The following is a 23,807-nucleotide window of genomic DNA, read 5'->3' as shown; positions in this document are numbered from 1 at the left end:
AGCTCCAGGGCTCCGGGCCGGGGCGGGGCGGAGCCGGAGTGGGCGGAGCCTGAAGCCCGGCTCCACCCCGCCTCTATCTGTGAAAGGGCGCCATTGGGCGTAAGGACTGGGCGGGGGCGGGGTCTTTTCGGGGGGTAGAGCCTGGACGGATTGGGTCCAGCGGAGACAGCCCTTGGCTCGTGGAAGGGGCGGAGCCAGGATCTTACCCTGTCTTAGAGGAGCCGGAAGCGCCAAGTGAGTGCGGGGCCGAGGACTCTTACTTGCTGACCGTGTGCACTCAGCTAGAGGCAGTGGCTCCGCGTCCCGAAGGTCCAGTGGGCAGCTCCCCAGGTAGGGCCCAATCCGGGCCAGGGAAGAGGTACCCTTCCCCCGCCCCGCCCCGCTCCGCCCATCTGTCCTGCCATCCGACCCTCGATCCTTTCTGTTCGAGGGCCTGAGTCCATCTCTAGCCATCAGAAGGGAACTCAGGGGTGGAGGGGCCGGCCACACTTCGTCTCTCTCGGCGGCCCAGCGGCTGCGGACTCTCCGGACATCCAGAATGTTGGATCAGGAGAGAATGAGCTGCAAAAACCTCTGGGGAGGCTGGGCCAGCTTCATCCCAGGCTGACTGTGTGACCTTGGGGAGGACACCCACCCTCTCTGGTACTGAGTGTCCTCAGTTGCAAAACAGGGTCTGACCCTTGCCCGGCCTGCCATGAGACTGGGCGGGTCAGCTGCAGTAGCTGTGAAGGCCTCTGAGGAGCTAGGGGTGGAGATTTCTCCTTTCCAAGGTAATAGGAATGTTTATCCTCCTGCTCCGAAAGGTCCTAGGTGGAGGGCCACACCCCCACCCCTCCCTAAATCTGGAGCCCAGAAAGGCTGAGAGCTCAGACCTTGCTCTGGCTTCCCAGTGGTGGGGTTGTGCACTGGCCTGGGAGGCCTGCAGATGTTCCCACAGTGGGCTCTGAGGCTTGGGCACCCTGTGAGGCCTGCCTGGAGCGCACCTGCTCACTTGCAAACCGTGGGGCCACCATTATGCAGGGCCTTTTGTTTTTGTTTTTTTTTGCGTGAGGAAGATTAGCCCTGAGCTAACATCTGTGCCAACCTTCCTCTTTTTTTTTTTGCTTAAGGAAGATTCGCCCTGAGCTAACATCTGTGCCAGTCTTCCTCTACTTTGTATGTGGGTCGCTGCCACAGCATGGCTTGAGGAGTGGTGTAGGTCCATGCCCGGGATCCAAACCTGCAAACCTGGGCCTCCGAAGCAGGGCGCTCTGAACTTAACCACTACGCCTCCTGGCTGGCCCTTGTGCAGGTCCTTGAATGCCACATTACGAAGTCTAAACTCTCAACTCAGGGCAGGATCAGTGCACTGGAGTCTGACCCGAAGTGTCTTTAGGACCAGCCTGGGTGAGAGGGGCTGTCAGGATGCCACAAAAAGATGCTGCTGCTGATAGGTGATGCATATGGGCATTTATTACATGTTAGTGCTTTACACGAATTATGTCATTAATTATTCATGCATCCCTTGTGTTGTAACAGGCTGAAACTGAGGCTCAGAGAGGTGAAGTGACTTACCCAAGGTCACAGCTGGTAAGTGTCAGGGAGGGGATTAGAACCCACACAGTCTGGTGCCTTACCCACAGTGTCCGGCTGCCACCCAGGATCTCGGCATCTGGTAATAAAGCCTTGGCCTAGAACAGCAGGAGGAGAAAGGAGGGGCTGGATGTGGGGCAAATTGGGGAATAGGATTCAGAGGGCTCAGGAGGGAGGGGTACCCAAGAGTCCTGAGAGGAATTCAGCTGACCAAGGTCCCCAGGGAGAAGATGAAGTGTTTGATTTTAGACATGTTAATTTGGGGTGAAGGGTGGTATAGGGGAGCCAAGCAGAGCTCTCCTCTGTCTGGAGAAGACCAAAGAGGCAGAGCTGGGTCCTGGGGAGAGGAGATGCCTTCAGAGATGGGTGCAGGTAGAGGAGGGGAGCCTAGGGCTTGGCTCACAGGAGTCCCCCCAAATGCTGAACAGGCAGATGTGGGGGGCATCCACTTGTGGGGTCGGGGAAACGGAGAGGAATGATTGCTAGGCTCCCAGTGACTTTAGGGCTGAGGAGGGTCTGAAAAATTGAGGCTTTGTTTCATAGAATGGAGAATGAGGCCAGCAAGTCCCTTGCCTGGGGACACTCCATGGGTGGACCAGAGGTAGGACCCAGTGCCCCTGGGTGCCATCTCTGCCATTCAGCTCTTTCTGCTACCTCAGTGGCTCTCAACTGGGGGCAATTTTGTCCCCCAGGAGACATTTGACAATGTTTGGAGGCAATTTGGGTGTCACAACTGGAGGGAGGTTGCTACTGACATCTGGTGGGTAGAGACCAGGGATGCTGCTAATTATGCTACAACCCCCAAACCCCAACAAAGAATTATCCAGCCCCAAACAGCAATGATGCGCAACTCTGTATTAGGCTGAGCTGAGCCTGCCCCGCCCCAGCTCTTTTGCCCTCAGCAGGGCAGATAGCTCAGGCCTGGGCCTCCAGCAGAGCAGACCTTTGCCCCCACCCCTGGTCTGCCCCTCTCATGCTTGCTCCTTTATTCCTGGAAACTTCTGGAGTCCTCTCTGCTTTTCCTGGGCACAGTGGTCTAGGGCCCTACCTACCATGTATCTGTCCTTGTCACTCTGTCTCAGACATGTATTCAGAGTTTGGTGTTAGGGAGGGAGAAACCAACGTGGAATTTTTCACTTGCATGTAGTAGGTGCCCTGCAGATAAAATATTTATTAAATTTGAGTGAGAGTTTTAGAGTCCAAAGAGCTTCATTTTACCCCAAGTTTTCACTTGAGCAGTTCCAGTCGTACCTTATGTTTGGGAAGGTGTGTTTCTAACAAGCTCCCAGGTGATGCTATGCTCCTGGGCCATGGACCACATTTTGAGTAACAGGGCGTTACAGGGCGGAGCAGAGGTGGGCTACCGGCCAGGTTGCCCTCTCTGCAGACAACTGTGGTGTGGTTTGGGACCATGGAGTGGAAGGAACCAGGGTATGGTGTCAGGACATCAGGATATGAGTCATCGCTCCCTCCCCCATCAATGGCCTATTAGCTTAATAGAGTTTGTATAAGTCACTTAACTTCCTTGAGGGGTGGTCTTGCATGGCAGGTGGTCCTCCAGGGGTTCTGAGGCAGAGTGAGAGAGGGAAGTGCCTGTGGAGGTGGGATGGCCTGGGTCCTGGCAGCCAGAGGGCCTGTAGGCCACTGGCTTGGCCAGCAGGGAAGGGGCAATTGCTGAAGCTGGCAGGGCAGGCACCACGCCAGCGTGGAGGTGGCTCTCATTATTGCCCTGGCTTTTCTTCGAGGCTACCACAGCTGGAGAAACTGGTCTGGCTGGGGGAAGGAGGAACAGCTTTGATGGGCCAGGGGCCAGCCCAAGGCCTGAGCGTGGTTCTGAGGGCCTGGCCTGCTGAGCCCAGGTCTCTGGAGTAGGGCTCGGGGCTGAGAACTGTGGCCTAGTGACAATGGGGTCAGGCTATGGGCCATGGATGGACTTCCTACCCATCACAAGGAAACTGGGAAGGAGTTTAGAGTTTGGGGGCTTAAACTGGGGGCTCCCTCCACTCCAGCTATAGGGGATGCCCTGCCTTAAGCATCTGACCCCAGGAATAGAGCTGGGCAAAAATTTGGGCACCTGGGGTACCCCCACCCTTGGTTCTCCACAAGTCAGCCACGATCACCCAGCAAAGCCCCTCCCAACTCCTAGGACCAGGAGGCAGCAAGACAGCTGAACCCATTTTTCAGATGAAGAACTAAGACTCCCTCCTCCCCACTTCCTGGGAAGAGATCAGTCTTTAGGGCTGTCGCCCGTTACCCAGCAGGGCCTTGGGCCTGATATAACATGAGGCTGCCTCCTGTTCCCACAGTTGGGCCATCCCAGTGGTTCACACTACAGGTTCTGCAGCCACACAGGCCTGGGTTCGAATCCTGGCAAGATCCTGGGCAAGTCACTCCACCTCTCTGAGCCTCAACTGGCTTGTCCGTCAGCAAGAATAATGACACCGGCTCAGCCAGTCTCTCAGGTTGTGGTGAAGATGAAACGAGCCCTGCCGCTGAGCACCGTGGTCGTTACCATTACTCATGGCATTTAGAGGCACAAGGCAACCCGGATTGCCTTACCCGGGCCCTCATTTGACAGAGGTGGAGATCAGCACTTGAAGAAGGCAGGCAGCTGTCCGAGAGTCCCGCGGCCAGTCGGTGGGCGAGCCGGGTCTAGAACCCACGTCTGTGGATGCATCTCCCATCCTGCAACTGCTGCCCATCTGCGGAGGCGCTCGGAGGGCAACTCACCGTAAGCCTGGGGAGCCAGGGATCGGGCTGCGGAGCCTCCCCACGGAGGGAGCTGGGCCAGGCGTCCCAGCACCGCCTCCCTTTGCCAGCACCAGCCATGAACTACGTGGGGCAGCTGGCAGGGACGGTGTTTGGGACGGTGAAGGAGCTGTACCGGGGCCTGAACCCGGCCACGCTGAGTGGTGGCATTGACGTGCTGGTGGTGAAGCAGGTGGACGGTTCCTTCCGATGCTCGCCCTTCCACGTGCGTTTCGGCAAGCTGGGTGTCCTGCAGTCCCGGGAGAAGGTGGTGAGTGCTGGCCAGCCGAGGGGCCGCTGCAGGGTGGGCTCCTGAAGCCAGGGCAGCCAGTGTGGTCCCAGGAGAGGACCAGCCCTCTCTTAGGTGGGGACCTGTCCTCTGGCCAGGGTTCCTTTCTTTTGTATTTTCTTTGAAGATTTTGGGTTGGTTTGGGGGTTTTGGTCCAAGAGGGTCCCCATTTCCCCTGGAAGCAGCACAGTGGGACAGTCCCCGGTACTGGGGCTGTCAGACCTGGCTCCAGCTTTCTAAGACCTTACCTGTGTGTTCCTGGTAAGTCGCTTCACCTGTGCAAATGGCTGTGCTCTCATCTGCCTGGTGATGGTGGGGTGATTTGGGAGAATTAAATAGGAGCTGATAACACTCTCCTGGGGCCAGGTGTGTGGGTGACACTCAAAGGTTAGCTCCCCTCCCTTAGGAAACCTGTGCATCTTCACTGGGCTCAGGTGAACAAGACTGAGATTTTTGTTAGCACCAAAGTCTGGTGTGTGGGAAGAGGTGTGGTGGGCCCAAATCCCCTTCACATCGGGGTGACTGTGAACTTTCCAGAGTCCTAATAGGAAAGTGTGACTGTGTGGAGACAGTATAGCCAAGTGGTTAAGAGCTGGGTTGTGGACTCAGACCTTCTGGGTTCATAGCCTCCCTTGGTCACTTCACAGCGAATTACTTAACCCCTCCGAGCGTCAGTTTCCTCATCTATAAAGTGGAGATAATGATAGGAGCTATCGCAAGGGGTTGTTGTGAAGATTAAACTAGATAAACTAGATGAAACACCATACTAAGTGCCTCACTGTTGTTCACATAGCCAACATCCTGGGGCTTGGGGACACAACAGTGACAAGATGGATCATGTCCTTCTTCTTATGGAGTGTGGGAGAGAGAGGAGCACAGAAACCAAGGTGTAAACAAGAATTCTGAGACAGTGATAAATTCAACAAAGCCCGGAGAATGGGGCGATGCGGGGGGCGGGGGCGCAAGGCTCTCAGGAAGGAAAGCAATCAGAGACCCTCAGTCGGGGGCAGCCAGGCCCGCCAAGGTCAGGGGAGAGTTCCAGCAAGTGCAGCAGGGGGCAGCAGGGAGCCCAAGTCTCCAGGACCAGCTGGAAGGCCAGTGGACCAGAGTGTGGGAGTCAGAGCTGACAGTGGGGACCCTGCATCCCCCACCCCACCACACCCCGTTACAGGTAGACATCGAGATCAACGGGGAGCCTGTGGACTTGCACATGAAGCTGGGGGACAGCGGGGAGGCCTTCTTCGTCCAGGAGCTGGAGAGCGATGAGGTGAGTGCCTCTATCCTTGATGTCACCTGCCCCGTCTCCTACACTGGTGTCCCCTCTGCGTGGGGTCTTGGGACTTGTCACTCTCCCCACCACCCCCAGAAATACCCCAACAGTGAGGGTCTGATGCAGGGCATCAGTTGGGGCTGGCATCAGGCCCTCGTGATATGCTGGCGGAGCCTGGGCAGAGGTGGGGGGCCGGGAGGGCTGACTCTACTTCCTGGGGAAGTTTTCTCAGAAGAGGACCCTTGAACTGGGCCCCTGAAGGGTGAAGACGAGGCCTTCCCCAGGCAGCTTGGAGAAGAGGAGGGTGCTGAGGAATGGCTGGGGGCTGGAAAGCATAAGATGGCTTGTTCTGGATCTGGCCCAGCTCAATGCAGCTGCAACATGGAAGTGTGTGGGTGAGGGATGAAGAGAGGGGTGTTTGCAGAAGGGAGGCAGGGCCCAGCACAAGCTGGCAGAGGCGTTAAAACAGTTTGAGCTTGACAGACTTTAATGGAGCCCCTACTGTATGCCAGACGCTGTGAAGTGGACTCAGAAGAGGGGTGACCCTGCCTTCACAGAAGGTTCCCAGTCTAGCCTGGCTGGGGGACTAAACAACAGATGATAAAACTATTTGGTCATTGCAGTGAAGAGGGTTGGAGCTTGAGGCTGAGGATAGTCAGGGCAGGCTTCCTGGAAGAGGTGATGCCTGGCTGAGTCTTAAAGGGGAAGTAGGTGTGGGCGGAGAAAGAGATGAGAGGCTGATGCCCAGGTTTCTGCTTGGACAGTGTGGTTCATGCGGCACCCTGGCTTGCCGTGGGCTGCCAGGGTGCATGTGCCCTGGGCCTGGGGCTGCTTTATCTGTGTTAGGGAGCTTTGAGGCCAGCAGCAGTTGCAAGGCCATGCTGCTGCCGCCTCTGTCCAGCCCCCACACCTGTTTCCTGACCCCAGATAAGCTCATTCCAGGGCCTGGGGCTCAGGCGGGGCTCAGGATGACCAGAGGGCAAGGGTGGCCCCCCAAGCTGTAGTCCCCTCAGCCCTGCCCCTGATCTGCTCCACAGGAACACGTGCCTCCCCGCCTGTGCACATCGCCCCTCCCTTGGGGGGGCCTGTGCGGGTTCCCCTTGGACTCCCAGCTGGGCACAGCCAGCAAGCCTGAGCCCGTCGTCATGGGCGTGGCCTCCACAGGGCAAAAGAAGAGGCGTCGCAGGAGGAAATCCAGGCGGAAGGAGGACGCGGTGGCAGCCGATTCTAGTTCTGAGGAGCTGGAGGCGGTCACTGAGAGTGAGCTGTCCCCGCTAGAAAAGCCAAGGCCGGAGCCCCCAGGGTATGTGGGGAGCGGGTGGCGGCCAAGGGTGTAGGGGTGCCAACTGGGGTTCAAGCTCTGTTTCCTCTGCTGATACTGTGTGACCCTGGGTGAGGGCCTTGATGTCTCTGGGCTTTAGATGCTTTACTTCCCCAAGCCCTGATGTCCAGGCTCCCATGTCCTGTCCAAGGTGCCCTGAACTGTCAGTGACCATTTCTTTCCCTGTGGCCTCTCAGCAGCGTCCAGTCGGAAGAGGACTCCTCACCACAGCCCAAAGACATCTACTCCTTCTCTGATGGCGAGTGGCCCGCCCAGGCCAGGTGAGAGGCCAGGTGGGCTGGGGGCAGGGACTCAAGGCTAAGGTCTCAGACTTTTCTGATGAATAATGACATAGAACACATTTAATGTGTTTACCAGTCATTTGTATATCTCCTCTATAAAGTGTTTATTCATCTTTTGCCCATTTTTTTATTGTGGTAAAATACACATAACACAAAATTTATCATTTCAAAGTGCACAATTCAATGGCATTTAGTATATTCACGATGTTGTGCAACCATCACCCCTATCTAGTTCCACAACTTTTCATCACCCTAAATGGAAATCCTATACCCATTAAGAAGTCACAACCTTGCCCATTTTTTTTTTTTACTGGATTGCCTTCCTATTATTGATTTGTAGGAGTTCTTTAAATATTTATATATTTTTTATATATTCTGGATCCAACAGAGGCATAAACATGTGTTGCAAATATTTTTTTCCCAGGCTGGGGGTGGGGACTGGCAGGCTGGCTTGGGGGCCTCTGAGTTCTTGTTTCCTGCAGTCTCTCGTTGGGTGGGCTGACAACCCCTAAGAGCGACTCGGAGCTAGAGGTTCGGACCCCTGAGCCCAGCCCACTGAGAGCTGAGTCCCACATGCAGTGGACCTGGGGGAGGCTGCCTAAGGTGAGTCCCTCCGTTCAACCCCCCATCCCTGCCTTGCAGGGTCTCTGTGGCCCCTGTGGGTCAGGACTGGAGTGACTGAGACTTGGGCCACGTCCCTAAGGCCTCCTGGGGTGTGGGAGGCAGGCCCTGCACCAGCCCGCATCTTCTCCCACTTGTTTGACTGAAGGTGACCAAAGCCGAGTGGCCCGAGTCCTTGATGATCCCTGATGGCAGCACCGGGGCAGCCTCTCCTCCTCAGGGAGGGCCCAGCACCTCCTCTGCCTCTGTGGCTGGTGTGGACCCCTTGGGACCCCCAATCATGCAAACAGGGGCTGGCTCTGACCTTCTTCGGCCAGACACAGAGGTGCCCGCTCTGGTGGGTCCCCCTGTCCCCGCCCCTGAGAGAGAGGAGACCAAGACTCGGAGGTCCGGGGATGCAGGCCTCCCTCCTCCCTCTAAATCGTGGAGCTGGGCCGCTCTGGAGGGCCCAGTACCCACCGGGCAGCCAGAGGGGGTCTCCAGAAGGAAAGGTGAGTGATGGCTCGACCCCTCCCACTGCTTCCTTGGCCTCATGTTATGCCCTGGGTGGACTCTGGGACTTCAAGCATGTTTTGAGCACCTACTGTGTGCCAGGCACTATGCTTGGCACCAGCCCTCATGGGGTTCACAGTCCAGTGGGGCAGACAGATGACAGATGCATACACCAGGAAGAGGATGACGTGGGTGAGGCGGGACAGAAGCATGGCTGGGACAGGAGGCTATTTCAATCATGTGGCCTGGGAAGGCCTCTCTGAGCGGGTAATGTCTGAGCTGAGATGTGGACGATAAAGATCCAGCCAAGTGAGGGTCAGGGGAAGAGAATTCTAGTCAGAGGGAACAGCAAGTGTCAAGACCATGAGGAGAGAGAGGTTTCACGTCTAGGAACCGAGGCAGCTGGTGTGTCTTGAATGAAGCAGGGGAGAGGCTCTGGAGAGGAAGCCAGAGAGAGGAGCAAAGGCTGGATCACTCCCGGCTCATGTGGTGGGGTTTATCCTAAGAGTGTGGGAGGGCACTAGGCCTGCGCTGTCCAAATCGATACTCACAGGCTATCTGTGGCTGTTTAAAATTAAATTTAAATTAATTAAAATTAACATTTAAAATTCCATTTCTCCATCACACCACATTTTAAGTATGCCCAGTAGCCACGTGTGGCTAGCAGCTCTCGTATTGGACAGTGCAAACACAGGGCATTTCTATCATTGCAAAAAGTTCTACTGAACAGCACTGTCTTACGGCGCTCAAAGGATGGGGGACACATACTTCACACTACTGAGCATGTGTTAGGTCTACAGATGTCCCCTCCTCTGCCCCCAGGCTCCCTGAAGAGAAGCCAGCACCTGGGCCCCAGTGATATCTACCTGGATGACTTGCCCTCCCTGGATTCTGAGAATGCGGCCCTTTACTTCCCCCACAGGTGCCTGGGTTCTGGGTGTCCGGGTGTCTTGGGATCAGGGCCCACGGTGCCAGGGATTGGCTATCAAGGGCCTGGGAGGGGTGGGGCCCCTCCTCCCAGCCTCCTTGTATTCATGTCACTGTTGGCCCCTTTGCCCCCAGTGACTGTGGGCTTGGGGCCAGGACGTGGAATGAACCCAGCAGCCAGAAGCCCCTGGGGGACCCCAACCCCGAGCAGGAGCCAGAACCCACTCCGGACACAGTGGACACGATAGTGCTGTCCCTCTGTGGGGGACTAGCTGACAGCTGGGACATCTCCCTGGGTATGTTCAACTGTGGTCCAAGCCCTTCCGAGGGTTGGCACTGAGCCCAGGGGACCAGGGAGGGCAGGGAGGCCCTCAGAGGGTGGGGCAGCGGAGGTGTGACGCTGGGCCAGGCACCCCTGCCCTTCTCTGCCCTGTGGAGCCCACACTCAGCCAGCAAGGGAGGGGCATTCCCAAGACCCTGTGAAGCAAATGCTTGTCGCTGAGCTGTGACTTATCCTGTGAATCCAGGATGGCAAGTGCCTGGGGTGGGAACAGCAGGTACAAAAACCTCAGGTAGGGAGGAGCCCTGCTGGGTCAAAGACCCAACCTGCAGGAGGCCCGAGTGGTAGAGTGCAGGGAGCTGGAGGGGCTGGGGCAGCGGGTCACGTGGGATGTGTCAGCCTCACTCCTCACTCTCTGCCTCTGTGCCCAGAGAAGTTCAATCAGCACATCGTCTCCTACCAGGACCTCGTCCAAAACCCTGGGCTCCTGGATGACCCGAACTTGGTAGTGAAAATCAATGAGAAGTGAGTGCTGAGGCTGGGCTGCTGACAGCCCCAGAGAGTCACCCACCCTCCACAGCCTGTGGCTGCTGCAGCCGACACCCCATTCTGTCTCTCCAGGCATTATAACTGGGCTGTAGCCGCCCCCATGATCCTCTCCCTGCAAGCCTTCCAGAAGAACTTGCCCAAGGTAATGGTTAAACCACCAGTGGGCCTCCTGGGGAAAGTGGCCAGAGCCTTGGGGGAGGAGCCTCGGGCCAGGAAGTGGAGGGTGGGCAGAGATGGGCCTAGGGCTGACCAGCTACAAGACCCTCTCCAGGAGAGGAGATGCAGGTCTCCTGAGGCCTTGCCCCATGCTGTGTGGACAAAGCCCCCTCTTCCCTGGTTTTCTGGCATGGCTGAATGCTATTGGATTTGAACTTCAAAGGAGCTCAGGGCAAAGCAGAGGGGGACGCACATTGACAGGGACACGCCTTCAACAGGGGGTTTTTGGATCTGAGAGACGGAGCCTGGGAGATGGAGGTCCCACCCCTCACCTTACCCCGGAACCTCTCCAGGCTGGGCTGGGGTGCTTGCTCACTTTATCAGGGCACATTGGTTGAGCACCTACTGTGTGTGTGCCAGGTACAGGCTAGGACAGTCATGCCCTCATAGGCAGACAGTTAATCAAAGACTCAACCAGATGAATATAAAATGCAACTGTGAGTACGTCCCCGGAAGGAGAGGTCTGGGGTGGTTTGAGAGCCAACAACAGCGGGGTTTGCTGAGTAAGTGTCCACTGGGCAGAGATCTGAGGATGAGTAAGCCCTAAGCAGGTGATGGGTGGGGAACAGCATGTGCAGATGCTCAGAGGTGGGAAGGAACTCAGCCCCTCTTCAGTCCCTCCCACACCTGCCCCTCTGCCCCTCTGGGAGTGGTCCAGGGCCCCACCGTGGTGTGGCCTATTGTTCTCAGCTCAATTAGGTTTCCCCAAATAACATCACTGACCAGATGTTGACAGCTGTGCCTCCCTTTAGTGACGCTCAGCTCTGTCCTCTGGCTGGCTCTGGGTCTGAGCTAGGAGCCAGAGCTTGTGGGAAGAGGGACACTCCCCTGCTCGGCTCTCCTCACCCTGCTCGGACAGACGCACCACTTGAGGCCCTCGGGAGACTCCCCTAGCCTGTTCCCAGCCCAAGTGAGCACCCTGGCTGACCCACCTTGAGCCCACGTCCTCCTGAATTGGGTTCTCCATTCTGTGTTTGTAGGAAGTTGATGTGTCTCCCGGGTAGGCCTGGGCCTGGGCTCTCCCTGGGGTTATCTAGCACAAATCTAATCAGCATTTTCCACAAGGTCATGTTGCCCCCACCAGACAGTGATGGTAACATACAGAGAGGGAGGCTGTCCATGAGACAGGATCACTGACCTTAGGAGTTGCCTGTGCTGGTCTTGGAGGTCAAGGGGAGTACCAGCTACAGACTGTCCTTCTTGCTGCCACTTGGTGGCATCATGCAGGGAGTACCAGATCCTGAGAAACTCTCAAAGCTCTGCCCTCAGCTACTCTAGTAGGGAGACTGATCCACAAGATTTGGAGGCCAGGCCAAGGCTGGGCTAGAGCTAGGGGGTGAGGGCTGGGGTGGAGTGAGGGTGGGCAGGAGCGGCCCTTGGTTAGTTCCATGAGTCATTGTTCAGAGTCCCAGGATGGAGGTGCATATGCTCCTCAACCTCCAGATGTTGATAGCACCTTGCTCTAGGGTCGGCCCCAGATGCTGGGCTCATGGGGCCCCCGAAGGTAATGTAAGATGGGTTTGTGTGGTGCATGAAAAAGTGTCATGGCCTTCATCTGCCCACAGAGCACTATGGACAAGTTGGAGAAGGAGAAGATGCCCCGCAAGGGAGGGCGGTGGTGGTTTTCCTGGAGACGCAGGGACTTCCCGGCCGAGGAGGTGGGTGGTCATGGTCACAGGGCGGGGCCAGCACAGGCAGGAGGTGGGGTTCACTGGATGGATGTTCTTCCCACAGCACAGTGCCCAGAGGAAGAAAACCACAGCCAGAGAGCAGCCGGGGTGAGTTGGACCTCCTGGCTGGGGCTCTGCAGCTGGAGCCAGAGGCTGGGGAAGATGGCTGTGGGGGCACGGGTAGGTGTGCAGCCAGCACCCCTTCCCCAGCCATGGTTCTTTGTCATTCCTCAATCACTTCTACATCCCTTCTTTTTTCCTGAGAAATGTCCCCATTTCACAGATGGAAAAACTGAGACCTAGACATACACCAAAGGTCCCACAGCCAGGAAGTGGCACAGCTAGAAGGGGTGCCCAGACTCCTGGCTCAGACCGTATTAAGGAGGAGCGGGGCCTCCCCTCTCCACCAGGAGCTGGCTGACCTTGCTTCCTTTTTTCATGTCTGAAGTGACCCAGAATGAAGGTTGGGTGGGGCGTGATCACGGACAGGCTGACTGAAGCCAAAGCAAGTGGGACTGGGAATAAACCCTAAGACTCACTTCTAGGTTTTTCAGGTAAATTTCTCCAAAGCGGGTACTGGCGTCCTGGCTGTGGAGAGCGCGCTGAGGGCTGGAAGCCCTGGGTCTCAGCTCTGGCTCTGCTGTCATCTTTCTGGGTGTAGACGGCCAAGCTGCATCCTTGTGTCTGCTACCACCCCCCAAAATGGATGGCACCTAGAGGGAAGGGTTTCTAATCCCCTGGGTAGTCTCTGGCAGGGCAAGGACAAGCCCCAGGCTCCTTGTGGCCTGGGCCAAGGGGTGAGCATCTACTTGGAGGGCAGGGCCTTTGGCTGGGGGAGGTGGCCTGAGAGCCGGGCTGCCCGCAGGGAGAAAACTGATGTCCTGAGCAGTGAGGATGATGCCCCAGACAGCCCTGTGATCCTCGAGGCCCCCTCCCCACCACCCTCGCCTCCAGCCTACACTCCTACCTACAAGAAGTCCCTCCGCCTTTCCTCCGATCAGATCGTAAGTGTGTGAATGGGTGTGTTCATGTGTGTGGGGAGTAGGGGCTGAGAGAATTCTGTCCCAGAGCCCCTCGTGGCCTGGCTAGGAACGGTTTTATAGAGCCACGCATTCACCAAAGCCCAGAATCCATCCTGTTGGCAGCCCCTGTGATGGCTTCTGCTTGCATACCTCCAGGGGCAGGGAGCTCACTTCTTTACATGCCAGCCCATTTCTCTGTTGGATGCTCACTGGAAAAGCTCCCTCTCGTGTAGTCCTAAAATATCTACCTGTAGTGGGTCAGCTGGCTCTGGGTCTCCCTCTGGAAGCTACACTAAAGGACTCAAATGCCAATGACACCCCGGCCCCCCGAGTCATGTCTTTGAGCTCAGTAACTGGTGGCTCCTGTGATAAAAACGTTTTCTTCCTGAGTGTGTCTCGGTGGTTAGGAAAGGGTCCAGGAGAGTCTGGCTGGCCTGGTACAGAGCAGCTGCCATCTGTGTGGTACCCAGGAGCTCACACCCATCTTGGGGTCAGCCAGGGCCTGATAGTCTTGGTCACTGGCTGTGGCTGAGAGCTGCCCTGATCCTTCTCTATGGACCAAGGACGGGGCTAGGTCTCTCTTTAGGGGGATGTCACAGGTACCCTAGCCCCAGCCAGTGAAGATCCCTGCAGGGCCCCTTCTATAGAGTGGGGTGTCTCCCTGCCAAGAGCAGTGCCGACCTTGGGGCTGACCTGAGAAACCTGGGCAGGAGTCAGGGGCCAGGCTTTGTCTGTGAGCTTCATCCCAAAGGGGCACACCACCAGCACCCCCTCACTTCCTCCTTGAGGGTGCCCTCGCCCATGAGGATGTCTGCGCATGGCTGTCTCTGATGAATTCAGGCAGGCTCTCTGGGTTGGGAGGAAGAGGAGAATGAGAGGCCCATGGGGATCAGAGGCCACACTTTGGGGTGGTGGGGGTTGGATGGCACCCAGCTGTGGTGGATCACAGCTTCCCCCCTTTGCTCCGCCCCAGCGGCGCCTGAACCTGCAAGAAGGTGCCAACGATGTGGTCTTCAGCGTGACCACCCAGTACCAGGGCACCTGCCGCTGCAAGGCCACCATCTACCTGTGGAAATGGGATGACAAGGTGGTCATCTCGGACATTGATGGCACCATTACCAAGTGAGGCCCGGTTGGCTGGGGGGAGAAAGGAAGGGCCTAGGGACCCACGTCCCTCTGTGCTGCGATGGGGGATAGGGAGAGAGGCCCTCCTCTCCCAGTGGGCCATCCTGAGGCTGAAGGCTGGGCCTCGTTGGGCCCCACGCATAGAACATGGGGGCCATGTGGGGCTGCCTTGGAGTGACCCTTCCTCTGTGGCTCTAGGTCAGACGCTCTGGGCCACATTCTGCCCCAGCTAGGGAAAGACTGGACACACCAGGGCATCACCAGTCTTTACCACAAAATCCACCTGTGAGTGCCCGGGCTGGGGCTGGGGCGGGCCCCAGGGAGGGAGTGACAGGGCATCTTAGGCCACCCTGGCCTCTGCCCCGGGAAGCCAGGCTTGGGGACCAGCAAGGCCCACAGGGAAGAAGCCAGGGCATGTCCCTGGACTGCTGAGACCTACCTACTAGTCGTCAGTTCTCCTGTGAAGTCTTCTGTGGTCTGGGATCTGAGTCTAACTGCTGGCCTTCATGCTGTAGAGGAAGCCTACAGACTTGCTCAAAGCCTTGTCCATCACGGTGACCTGGGCCTCAGGACTCTGTCCATGTGCCTTCTACCGGGGACAGCTGCTGAGGCCACCTCTCTCAGGCCTGGCCCAGCTTTGTCCCTAAATCTCCTCCCCGCAAAGGCCTCCGGGTTTGAAGGCCAGAGCCCCAGCGTTGGGCTGAACTGGCCCAAGCCAAAAGGGCAGGATGGGGGCTGGCTGATCTCTGATGTGCCTCCCTGTCCCCCACCCCCAGAAACGGGTACAAGTTCCTGTACTGCTCAGCACGGGCCATCAGCATGGCTGACCTCACCAAGGGGTACCTGCAGTGGGTGAGCGAGCGGGGCTGCGGCCTCCCCAAGGGCCCCCTCCTGCTGTCTCCCAGCAGCCTCGTCTCTGCCCTCCACAGGTAACCACCCTACACAGTACAAGTCCATGGCCCCTTGGGGGGAGTGACAGGTCCACTACCAGTCCAGGCCAGGCCAGCATCAGGCCTCGCTCGGGTGTCAGCTGGGTCAGACTCCACGTCACCAGACCCTGCCATCCTCTGACTGCTACCCACCTTGGCTTCCCTGCTATGCCCCTGGCTGCCCCAGGGAGGTGATTGAGAAAAAGCCAGAGGTGTTCAAGATCGCCTGCCTGAGTGACATCCGGCAGCTGTTTCTGCCCCACAGACAGCCCTTCTATGCCGCCTTTGGGAACAGGCCTAATGTGAGTGTGTTCCCTCCCTGTGCGCTGAGCCACCTCCTCCCCACCTCCTAGCCCACCAGCCTCTCCCTGTCTCCCACAGGATGTTATTGCCTACCAGCAGGTGGGCCTACCTGATTCTCGCATCTTCACTGTCAACCCCCGGGGAGAGCTCATCCAGGAGCTCATGAAGAACCACAAATCCACGTGAGGCCCAACCCTGCCATGACCCCCACGCCCTGCTGCCCCAGCTGCTCCCTGGGCCCCAATTCTGCCTCCCCACTGGGGACTCCATCCCTTGCCCTGGGCTCCCAGGCAGGATGCGGTGTCTCTGCCTGGTGACAGAGGCCGTGGCCCAGTGGCAGCTCGAGCTCTCAGTGCTGGCCCCGTTCTGCCCGTAGGTATGAGCGGCTCGGGGAGGTGGTGGAGCTCCTCTTCCCGCCCGTGGCCCGTGGCCCCAGCACAGACCTGGCCAACCCTGAATACAGCAACTTCTGCTACTGGCGGGAGCCACTGACCACGGTGGACCTTGATGCCCTGGCCTGAACCTTTCCTGGCTGCCCCCTCTCCGTGGCCAGGCCCAGAACTGACCGGGTGTCCCAGGGCATAGAGGGTTGGAAGCTGGGTGCCACAGGGCCAACCCACCGAAGGGGAGGACGGGGCTGCAGGCTGGTTGGCAGCCAGAGAGAGCCCCCTCCTCCCTATCCTGTCTCCTCCCTCTGGCCAGCTGAGCTGCAGGGGGTGGGGCAGCTGCTCCAGGCCTCAGTGTGGCCCTGGCCTGTGGCAGTTAAATGATTGTCACCTGGGCCCTTGCAGGGTTCTCCATGCCCTTGATGTCTCTGTCCCTGTCACCCTGGGACTTTGCCTCACCTCCTGATAGGACAGAGAGAAGAGGGAGGCCCCAGTGAGGCTTGAGGCCTGTGTGCACAGGGGAGGGTTGGCGGCAGCAGTGGGGAGAGAGGGGTTCAGTAGCATCTGGCAAGAAGACAATGCTCCCCACCCGCTTTGGGGAACCTAGACTGCACCCTCTGAAGGCAGACCCTTCCATAGCTCTGGCCGCTTCCCACAGCTCTTGAGCCAGACATCACTGCTCTCCCTCGCTGGTACCCTGGCATCAGAACATCCCAACCCCACACGCTCAGTGTCCCTCTGCCATCTGGTGAGGGGGATTCGGGGGCAGTGAAAGGGCGGAGGGAGTGTGACTCCCACTTGGCCTAGCCTGCACCCAGCTGCTGCCCCTGCTCCCCTCAACTCCAACCCTGAGGACCCAACCCTGCCAGGGCAGGTGGGGGTTGACCTACCTGCTCTCCCCTAGTCTTTGCCGGTCAATTCAGTGCCCACATAGCTGCTGAGCTAGCTCTCACCCAAGGAGCCGTGGGAGGCAGGGCTGACACCCCACTGCAGCCTTCCCTCCCACTGTCTTTGGGGAAGAAAGTACCTTAGATGGGCTAAAAGTTTTAATACAGGCCTGCCCCCTGCAACAGCACCACAGCAGAGGGCAGAATACCACATGTCGAGAAACCAGAAGGCAGGGCTACAGGGACCTGCAAACAGCAAGGAGGGCCCATGCTGCTGTGAGGAAACCAAGGCCAGGAGCCTCCGCAGAGCTGGCCTCAGGGTTTCTGGGAACTGCGTGGGCCAGATGAACACTGTGTTTTCAGGCTGCCCCTTGGTGGCCTCGTACCTGAATTTCTCACCACTTTGTGAACATCCAGGCAGGGCTGGGGTTTTGCAAGGATGTTGGAAACTAGGCCTGGAGCCCTCTCCCTCCAGCTGTGGCCTCCTGCCCAGGATCTGGCCTCATTTAGGCCATGACATACATGACGGGTGCTCTCTGGAGAGAGGCCCTACCCTACGGGGGGAGATTTCCCCCCAAGTGGAAAGAAGAGGACTGTGTGGGGACCAGAGTGCCCTGAAAACATCTTTGGAGAGGGAAGAAAAAGCATAAATTGGGGCAGAGTCTCCAAACAGATGGCCTGGACCCCATCCTTTCCTTTGGGTTCTGAAGCTGCCTAGGCCCTCACCCAGGGGGAGGATCAAAAGGAATAAAGAGAACTCTCGGCTGAGTCCTTGTGTTTCTGTCCGTCCTGAAGGAGGACCTGTGGGGCGGTGGACACCTCCGGTCCTTGGTTCAGAAACAGCATCCATGAAGCTGCCAGGTGTGAGGAAGTACCAAAGGGCAGCACCTTCCTGCAGAAACCGAGCTGGGGAGAGAAGCCAGGGGGACAAGGGAACCAGAAGTCTCCCCAGGCTGGGAGCTATTACCTGTGGGCAAAGGGAGCTGTGGGCAGTCCACGGTCTGAGAACGGACCTGCGGGTCTTTGCACAGGTGCCGACTCTAGTGTATCTGCAGAAGAGCAATTTGCAGACTGGATTGTGAGGCTCCTTAGGTCCACCCTGGCCTTCAGGCATGATGTACTTGCCTTGACCGCTATCCTGAATATCTAGTTGGTGCCGCACTGAGCGTGGAAGTTGGTGCCTGGGACAGTCACATGGAGCTGGACCAAGACTGTTCCTTCAGTGGCCTCTGAAATGGCATCCATGCTGGCCAAGGGAGGCTAGGAGGCACAGTCTGGGCTCTGGGGTGATGGCAGGATCTAGGAGTTGGGTCCTGTCCAGCCCGCCTAGTCGGCCTGCCCTGGCCGTGCCATCTCGGCTAGCTGGGCCCGGCAGTCCAGCAGGTCATCTCGGAGGCGGGCAATGTCCTGTGCGTGCTGGGCCAGCGTGCGATTCAGCTGGTCCACATGGTCCCACAGGCCCTCCCCGGGCCTGAGTGACTCTGTGGGCAAGCTGTCCAAGCCCGCAGCCAGCAGGCTCAGCTTCCCGCACACACTCTCCACTTCGGCCACCCTCTGGTTGAAGTGGCCCACTGCGTGCTGGAGTTCCTGGGCTGTGTCCTGGCAGCGGCTCAGCCCACCCGCCACTTGGGCCACACCAGCCTTGAGTTGCTCCAGCTCCCCCCGCAGGCTCAGGACCTGCCTGTGGCCAGCCCGAAGCCGTGAGCCTTGGCTGCTGACTTGCTCCTGGATGGCATGGACCTCGGCCTCCACCTTGCGTTCCCGCTCATCCAGAGATGTGTTGGCAGCCACAAAGGCATCGGAGTACTGGCTGACTGAGTCGCTGAGGCCTGTGAGTGACTTGCTCACGGAGTTCAGATTGACCTTGAGCAGGGTGATCTCGCCTTGGAGTGAGCTGCCTGTCGCTTCTGCCAGCTGCCCCTGGACCTCGGCCACGGTGCCATTGAGCTGCTGGAGCAGGGCCGTGTGGCTGGCCACCTGGTGTAGGAGGGCCTCGCTCCGGCTCTGCCAGGCCTTCACCTCCGCCACAAGGTTGTCCAGGATGGCTGAGGTCGTGCTGGGGGTGCACGAGGTCTCCAGCGAAACCAGCCGTTGCTCCAGCACAGCCAGCTCCGTCTGCACCAGGGGCTGTGCTGACCTGCCTGGGGGGGTGCTGTCATGGCTGAGCTCCCTAGCCAGTGTCACCAGGCGCTCCTCCAGGCTCTGCACACGCTCTTCCAGCATGGTCCTGAAGCCACGCACACCCCATCCCCCCTCCTCCATCCCCAGACAACAGCCCCTAGCTCCACTCTCCGACCCATTGAGGGTCTCCAGGCCCTCAAGCAGCCCGTCCACACCCCCCTCGAGCATGGCGGCAGAGAGCCGTGTGAGCTCATCCCTGGTGGGGGGACTGTGGCCCCTCTGGGTCTCTGTGACTCCCTGCAGGTTCCTCTCAAGGCTGTCCACACGGGCACTGATCAAGGCCAGCTGGCTGCAGCAGCTGCCCCCACCAGCCACGCTAAGGCCCTGCAGCCGGGTCCCCAGCTGTGAGAGCTCCCTGCGCAGAGCCAGCTCCCGGCCATCCAGGCTCTGGTGCAGCCTGCGGCTGGCCGCCTGGCCCTCCTCGCACTGCTGCCGCACCTCCTGCACCCGCAGGTCACATGCATTCTGGACGGCTTGCAGCTTCCGCTCGAAGCCGTCTAGCAGGCTCCCCCAGAGTCGGTGCAGCCTTCGGTCCACATATTCGTCCAGCAGTGCCAGGGAGGTGAGCGGAGACGGGGGCGCCTCCCGCAGCCGCTGCAGGTGAGCCTCATGCCCAAGGGCCAGCCCGTGCACCTCGTCCAGCAGCTGCACCTTGGTCCGGAGCGTGTTGCTCACCTCTGTCACCTTGCTCAAGATCTCGTCCAGGGGAGGTGTGAGTGGCCCTCCAGCTCTGTCTCTAGGGTTCGCAAGCCCCTCAGGGATGACCCCAAAGCCCACGGGGGTGGCAGGAGCTCTGGGGCTACCAGTCATCCTGTTGGGGTCTTCACGGCTGGCCACCAGGCCACTGAGGGTACCATATGCTTGTGCCAGGCGCTGGACATCACCCTCCAGGCGTTCCAGCCGCTCACCAAACAGCCCTGGGCCTTTCCTTCCTGGGAAAGAAGAAGCAAGAAGCCCGGGGGCATCACTGACCTGGCTCTCAACTTATCCTGTTGCCAGGCCACCGGAGAGATTTTCTTTTCTAAGCCAACCTTCTGGTGGGGCACAGCTTCCTCAGCTTTGGGAAGGGGCCCTGGGGGCTCACCCTCATGCCCAGCATGAGATGCATCTTCCCCAGCCCTGCCAGAGCTCAGCCAGCCTGCATCAGTCCCCTCCCCACCTCCGCCAACAAACCCCATCACCTTGGTAGGGTCTCCAAAGGCAGACTCACCGTGGGGGCTAGGGGCTGCTCTGCTAGAAGGAGGGGGCCTGGGACCTGGGCCCAACTGTCCGGAGGGAATCTGAGGCTCAGGCTCTGGCTGGGGTGGGGTGGCCCCGTGGTCCGTGAGGTGCTCGGGGCAGCCTTCTCCAGCGAGGCCAGGGCAGCAACGCCAGGCGAGGTCCGTCACTGTCTTGTAGCCAATCTTGTATTTGGGTCTGAGCACCGTGCGGTACCTGGGCCAGGGATGGGGAGACGGCAGAGCCCTGTACCTGTGGGCTGAGGCTCCTGGCAAGTGACCTTGCCCCCTGGCTGGTATTGAGGGCTACTCTCAGACACTTGTATAAGGTCTAGATGGCTCCCCGCCTCCACAACACCGCCAGTGTTTTTCCTTTTTCTGTGCTTAAGGTGATGGGGTGGAAGCAGGCCTTGCAGAGGCTCAGAGATGGGTCAGGGGACAGCGCAGGTAGAAGCCCCAGCCCATCCTGTTTGCCTGGGGAGGCGGCTAGTGGGGATTTAGCCCCAACGCTCCCAAGACCACTGGGACCCCCTCTGGCTCATACTGCATCAGAAATTCCACTCTGGCTTTGGTGGAACCTTGAAGAATTCTGACAAAACCCCAGCCCCTCCCCTATGGGTGGGTGAGGGGGTACTGCACTGGAGCTGGGGCGGGTGGCCCTTCTCACTGCCTGGGGGCCACTCTTGGCTCCCATCAGCTCCCCTTAGTTCTTCCCGCTCCTCCCCAGCCTACTCCAGGAACTCAGCTCTGGTCATGGAGGCTGGCGGAAGGGCACCTCTGATTTTGAGCACAGAGGCGAAAACCCAGGGGGGGCAGGGCAGTGCTCAGCAGGGGCCCCTCCCTCACCTGTTCAGCCATGTACCTGTTCACCCACTGACACGTTGGAGCAAAGAGGTTAGTTTTCAGACATACACTTGAACCTCTCCAAGTACAGACCTGTGCATCACAGGTGTGGGCAATACCACAAGTCCTCACACAGTCCCACCTGTCTGGCCTAAGACCGACAACCTGGCTTCCATCCCCTCACCCTTGGCCTGCCTTCTCCCTGGTCACAGCAGCCCTCCCTGGGTCTGCCCAGGGCCCCCTTTGGCATCAACCATTGCCAGTGTGGCCCTCTGCTCTCCCCTGTCTCCCCCACTGCCTGACCCCGTTTGCCTCTGCTGCTTTTTCCTTGCCTGTGCTGCCTCTCCTTGGGAACCCTCCCCTGGTCCCCCTGTGGGCTCCAACCTGAGCCTGCCCTTGATTCCCCCCTGGCCCCCTCCATCCAGCCTGTGTGGGGGCTGGGGTAGTTCTCTGGAGTCCAAGGAGTTTCAGCCCTTGTGGATGGAGTTGGCTGCTCCTAGCTGAAGGCAGGCCTGGGGCTTGTGCCCAGGGATCCCGAGGGGGTGGGATAGGGGTGCACTCACGTGACTGTCCCGGGGCACTTGGGCCCCCATCCACACGGCCGGTACTCAGCCTTTATGTAGCTCTCTGCTCCCTCCTGTAGGACACAGGTCACATTTCTGTGCACCACGTAGGCGCAGAGGGCTCTGCAGGGGAGAATAGCATCCTTGAAATATCTGGTGTGGGCCAGGCCCGCTCTTGTTCCCCCTCCCCCATCTGTGGGCATCAGCAGGAGACCAGACCCCCATCTATCTTTTACCCCTTCTCCTTGGACCTGGGAACCAGGACCCCTGGCCTGGGCTCCAGCCCCACTGCTAGTCTCTCCAATCCCAGCCTCCCCAGTGGGTTGGTCACTGGGCTACGCACAGCCTGGTGTGCCTGCCCTTCTTGTGGTCTGAAGTTTGCTCTCCCTACCTGGAGAAGAAGCCCACCCTGGACTCCCCCTGAAGGGCCTTGCCACATTCCCCACCTCTTCCAACTCCTTCACTGCCTCTCAACTCCTTTTCTTGGCATTGAGGCTTCTGAGATCCCAACTTAGTGCCTTTGAGTCCACGCTTCTCATCCTTCTTTTCCTGACTGACCAGGGGAAATGCATCCACCCTGTAGTTTTCTGGCCCCTGCCTCTGCTTCTGGTTCCTTATTCTCAGATCACTTCTTGTACTGCCTCCTCCAGGAAGCCTGCTCTGATGTGCCCACGGAGTGTCAGCTATGGGCTGGACACTTTCTTCCTACAGTACTTCTCAAATTCAGTTAGAGTTCAAATTTCTACAGCACCCCAGGCAGAGCCCCTAACTCACCTGGCGGAGGCCTGTTCGCAAGACACTGGCTACTAAACAGCAGAAGCTGAGGCAGGGGAGGGCCAGCAGCTCCACTCACAGGCCACAGGGGCCGGGGAGGCGGCTGCCTGGCCTAAGCTGACCACCTGTGGACTGCTGTTGGGCCCTGGAGCCACAACACGGACCCCGGACCTAGAAGCCCCCACCAGCTCTGCGGGCCCAGCCACGCTGGGGCTCCCAAGAGGTTCCTGGGACCAGGCTGACCACGGGAGGGGGCAGGCCTCGGGCGCATGGCTCCATCGCCTACCTGGCGGGGCAGGGGAGAGATGGAAGGCCCCGCACGGGAGAGGTGGGTAGCCCCGCGTGCTCCACGCTCGGACCGCCTTCCCTCCTCTCCCTCCACCTGGTCCGCTGCGCCCGGAGTTTGCACACAGCGCAGCTGGAAAATGTTACTTCTCTGGAAAGGTTTCCGCGGGCACTGCCAGGATCCCAGTCGCCGCGCCAGGCCCCCTCGGCTTATTTTTCTTCGCCAGTCCCGCAGCCTCCCGGAGCGTGGGGCGCCCGCCCAGACGGGGGCTCGGCCCCGGCACCGCCCCCTCCGCGCCGCGGCCTCGGTGCCCGGAGCCTCGCCGCCCCCGCGCGCCGTCCGGGCAGGTGGGAGCGGCGCCGCCCGGGCCCCATCCCTCCCGCTTCCCGCCCGCGGCACGGCCCGCGCTTACTTGTGCGGCCCCGGGCGCAGCCGCGGGCGCCATCCCGTCGTGTAGAGGCTGTAGCGGGCGGCACCGGGCGGCGCGGGCCGCGCGAGGAGCGGGGTGCCCTTGGCCTGCGCCCCCGAGAGCAGCGCCGCGACGGCGCACAGCCAGACCGGCAGGCGGCGGCGGCCCATCGCGGCCCCGGGTCTCCACCTGGCCCCGCGCGGGAGACCGCGCCGGGTGTCCGCCCGCCGCGCCCCTCGCCGCTCGCCCGCCCGCGTCCCGCCGCCGGTTGCGGCCCCCGGAGCACACTGGCCCGGCCGCCTGGTGCTTCGCAGCGGCTGCGTCCCGCGGAGTGGCCGGCGCTGCTCGCGGCTGGGGCCGCGGAGGGGAGGCGGGAGGCGGGCTCTGCGCGGATTAGCATAAACTTGGGGCCGCGTCGCTCTCCTCCGCCGGCCCCCTCTCCGCCGCCAGCCCCCCGCCCCAGCTCCGAGCCGACGCCCGAGGGGCCGCCTGCAAGCAAGAGGTTAAGAAGGGAGCAGCCCCGAGGTGGCAGGGGCGCAGGCCGTCGCGCCCTGGGAGGCTCCCAAAACACACGCATCCACCGTCGGCCGCATGCACCGGGCGAGAAGCAGGGCCAGACCCCCGG

At 59.6% G+C, this 23,807-nt stretch overlaps 2 protein-coding genes across 16 annotated transcripts; one reads left to right on the top strand and one right to left on the bottom strand.

Annotated features, from left to right (window-relative positions):
• Positions 1-191: 191 nt before the first annotated feature.
• On the top strand, positions 192-18,351 carry LPIN3 (lipin 3). 15 transcript variants are annotated; one of them, XM_087445260.1, is made up of 22 exons: positions 235-330; positions 1,519-1,569; positions 4,151-4,303; positions 4,392-4,591; positions 5,781-5,876; positions 6,917-7,182; positions 7,398-7,481; positions 7,985-8,105; positions 8,272-8,614; positions 9,438-9,537; positions 9,678-9,838; positions 10,254-10,347; positions 10,444-10,513; positions 12,153-12,245; positions 12,322-12,365; positions 13,123-13,261; positions 14,253-14,401; positions 14,603-14,689; positions 15,181-15,333; positions 15,521-15,635; positions 15,715-15,818; positions 16,013-18,346. In XM_087445260.1, the coding sequence occupies exons 4-22, from the start codon at positions 4,400-4,402 to the stop codon at positions 16,155-16,157; spliced, it is 2,556 nt and encodes an 851-aa protein (XP_087301386.1). In that variant the 5' UTR covers positions 235-330; positions 1,519-1,569; positions 4,151-4,303; positions 4,392-4,399; the 3' UTR covers positions 16,158-18,346. The 15 variants fall into 15 exon arrangements, with proteins under 15 accessions (XP_087301379.1, XP_087301381.1, XP_087301386.1 ...); XM_087445253.1 differs by lacking the exon at positions 235-330 and adding an exon at positions 192-234 and having other exon boundaries at positions 4,151-4,591; positions 16,013-18,347; XM_087445255.1 differs by lacking the exon at positions 235-330 and adding an exon at positions 192-234 and having other exon boundaries at positions 3,879-4,591; positions 16,013-18,347.
• Positions 17,056-23,448, bottom strand: EMILIN3 (elastin microfibril interfacer 3). The gene is made up of 4 exons (XM_087445266.1): positions 23,186-23,448; positions 21,714-21,836; positions 20,301-20,524; positions 17,056-20,022 (listed from the first exon to the last, which is right to left on the bottom strand). The coding sequence occupies exons 1-4, from the start codon at positions 23,350-23,352 to the stop codon at positions 18,236-18,238; spliced, it is 2,301 nt and encodes a 766-aa protein (XP_087301392.1). The 5' UTR covers positions 23,353-23,448; the 3' UTR covers positions 17,056-18,235.
• Between the last annotated feature and the right edge of the window lie 359 nt (positions 23,449-23,807).

This window comes from Ceratotherium simum, chromosome 21 (genome assembly GCF_057802395.1).
Source record: "Ceratotherium simum simum isolate JZ-2026a chromosome 21, ASM5780239v1, whole genome shotgun sequence".
Lineage (NCBI taxonomy): Eukaryota > Metazoa > Chordata > Mammalia > Perissodactyla > Rhinocerotidae > Ceratotherium > Ceratotherium simum.
This window is presented reverse-complemented; position numbering and strand designations above follow the sequence as displayed.